The sequence below is a fragment of the Sphaeroforma arctica genome, assembly GCF_001186125.1.
Source record: "Sphaeroforma arctica JP610 unplaced genomic scaffold supercont1.11072, whole genome shotgun sequence".
NCBI classification, from domain to species: Eukaryota; class Ichthyosporea; order Ichthyophonida; genus Sphaeroforma; species Sphaeroforma arctica.
In genome coordinates this window covers 1-868 of record NW_014029486.1, presented here as the reverse complement: position 1 = coordinate 868, position 868 = coordinate 1, and the positions used below count along the sequence as shown (strand labels likewise).

The 868-nt window shown below is 38.8% G+C and overlaps 1 protein-coding gene across 1 annotated transcript; it reads right to left on the bottom strand.

Annotated features, from left to right (window-relative positions):
* Positions 1 to 308: 308 nt before the first annotated feature.
* SARC_17521 (hypothetical protein) lies at positions 309 to 618 on the bottom strand (the record flags this gene model as incomplete). Its single annotated transcript, XM_014288385.1, has 1 exon — positions 309 to 618. A coding segment is annotated over one exon (310 nt), but the record flags the coding sequence as incomplete, so codon positions are not given.
* Positions 619 to 868: the final 250 nt, after the last annotated feature.

Sequence of the window (868 nt, the reverse complement as noted above, 5' to 3'; positions counted from 1 at the left end):
GTGTGTGTGTGTGTGTGTGTGTGTGTGTGTGTGTGTGTGTGCGTGTGTGTGTGAGTATGTATATGTATATGTAATGTATATGTAAAGTATATGGAATGTATACGTAATGGATCTGTAATGTATATATAATGTATATATAATGTATATGTAATGTATATATAATGTGCTTGCAAAGTATATGTAATGTATATGTACATGAACATGTATTTACATGCGAATACATAAATATATATAAAACAGAGACGGAGCACATCGCATTCACATACAACACTTAAATAAAAATACAGCTGGAACAGAATATATCGCACTCAGATACTGACACAAAACATATCCATAAAATAGGGACGTAATTCTACGCATTCGCATACGTCAGCATCCACGTTGCAGTAGAGTTCGGCCAGATCCTTGCACGCCTGTGGAAGTTCAATGGCCAGCCCGTACGATGAGGCAAGCTCCAGTTCCAACGCATACAGCAAAGCGTAAACCAGTGTATGTCTCCGTTTTAGCAGTTCCTCAGCCCCGTTGCTAATATCTCGTACTATATTCTTAATGGGTTCAGTAATCTTCTCCTCGATCAAACGAGAAGCCGCTTGTTCGAGCTCGTCGGCGCTGTCAGTCCTGGAGTTGAGTTTTTGAGTTTAGGGTATAGGGTTTTAGGGTGCATATAAACTGTCCTTCAGTGTGTGAGACTTCTTATCGAATTTGTTATCATCGTCTCCATCTTGATATTCGGCGTAGTGATGTTTTGCTCGAATAAACGGGAGGTTACCACAGTACTGATGATTAGCGTATAGAATGGACACTCATAATGCATTGGACTAATATGCACTATGTATGTATATATGTATGTGTATGTACATGTTATTTA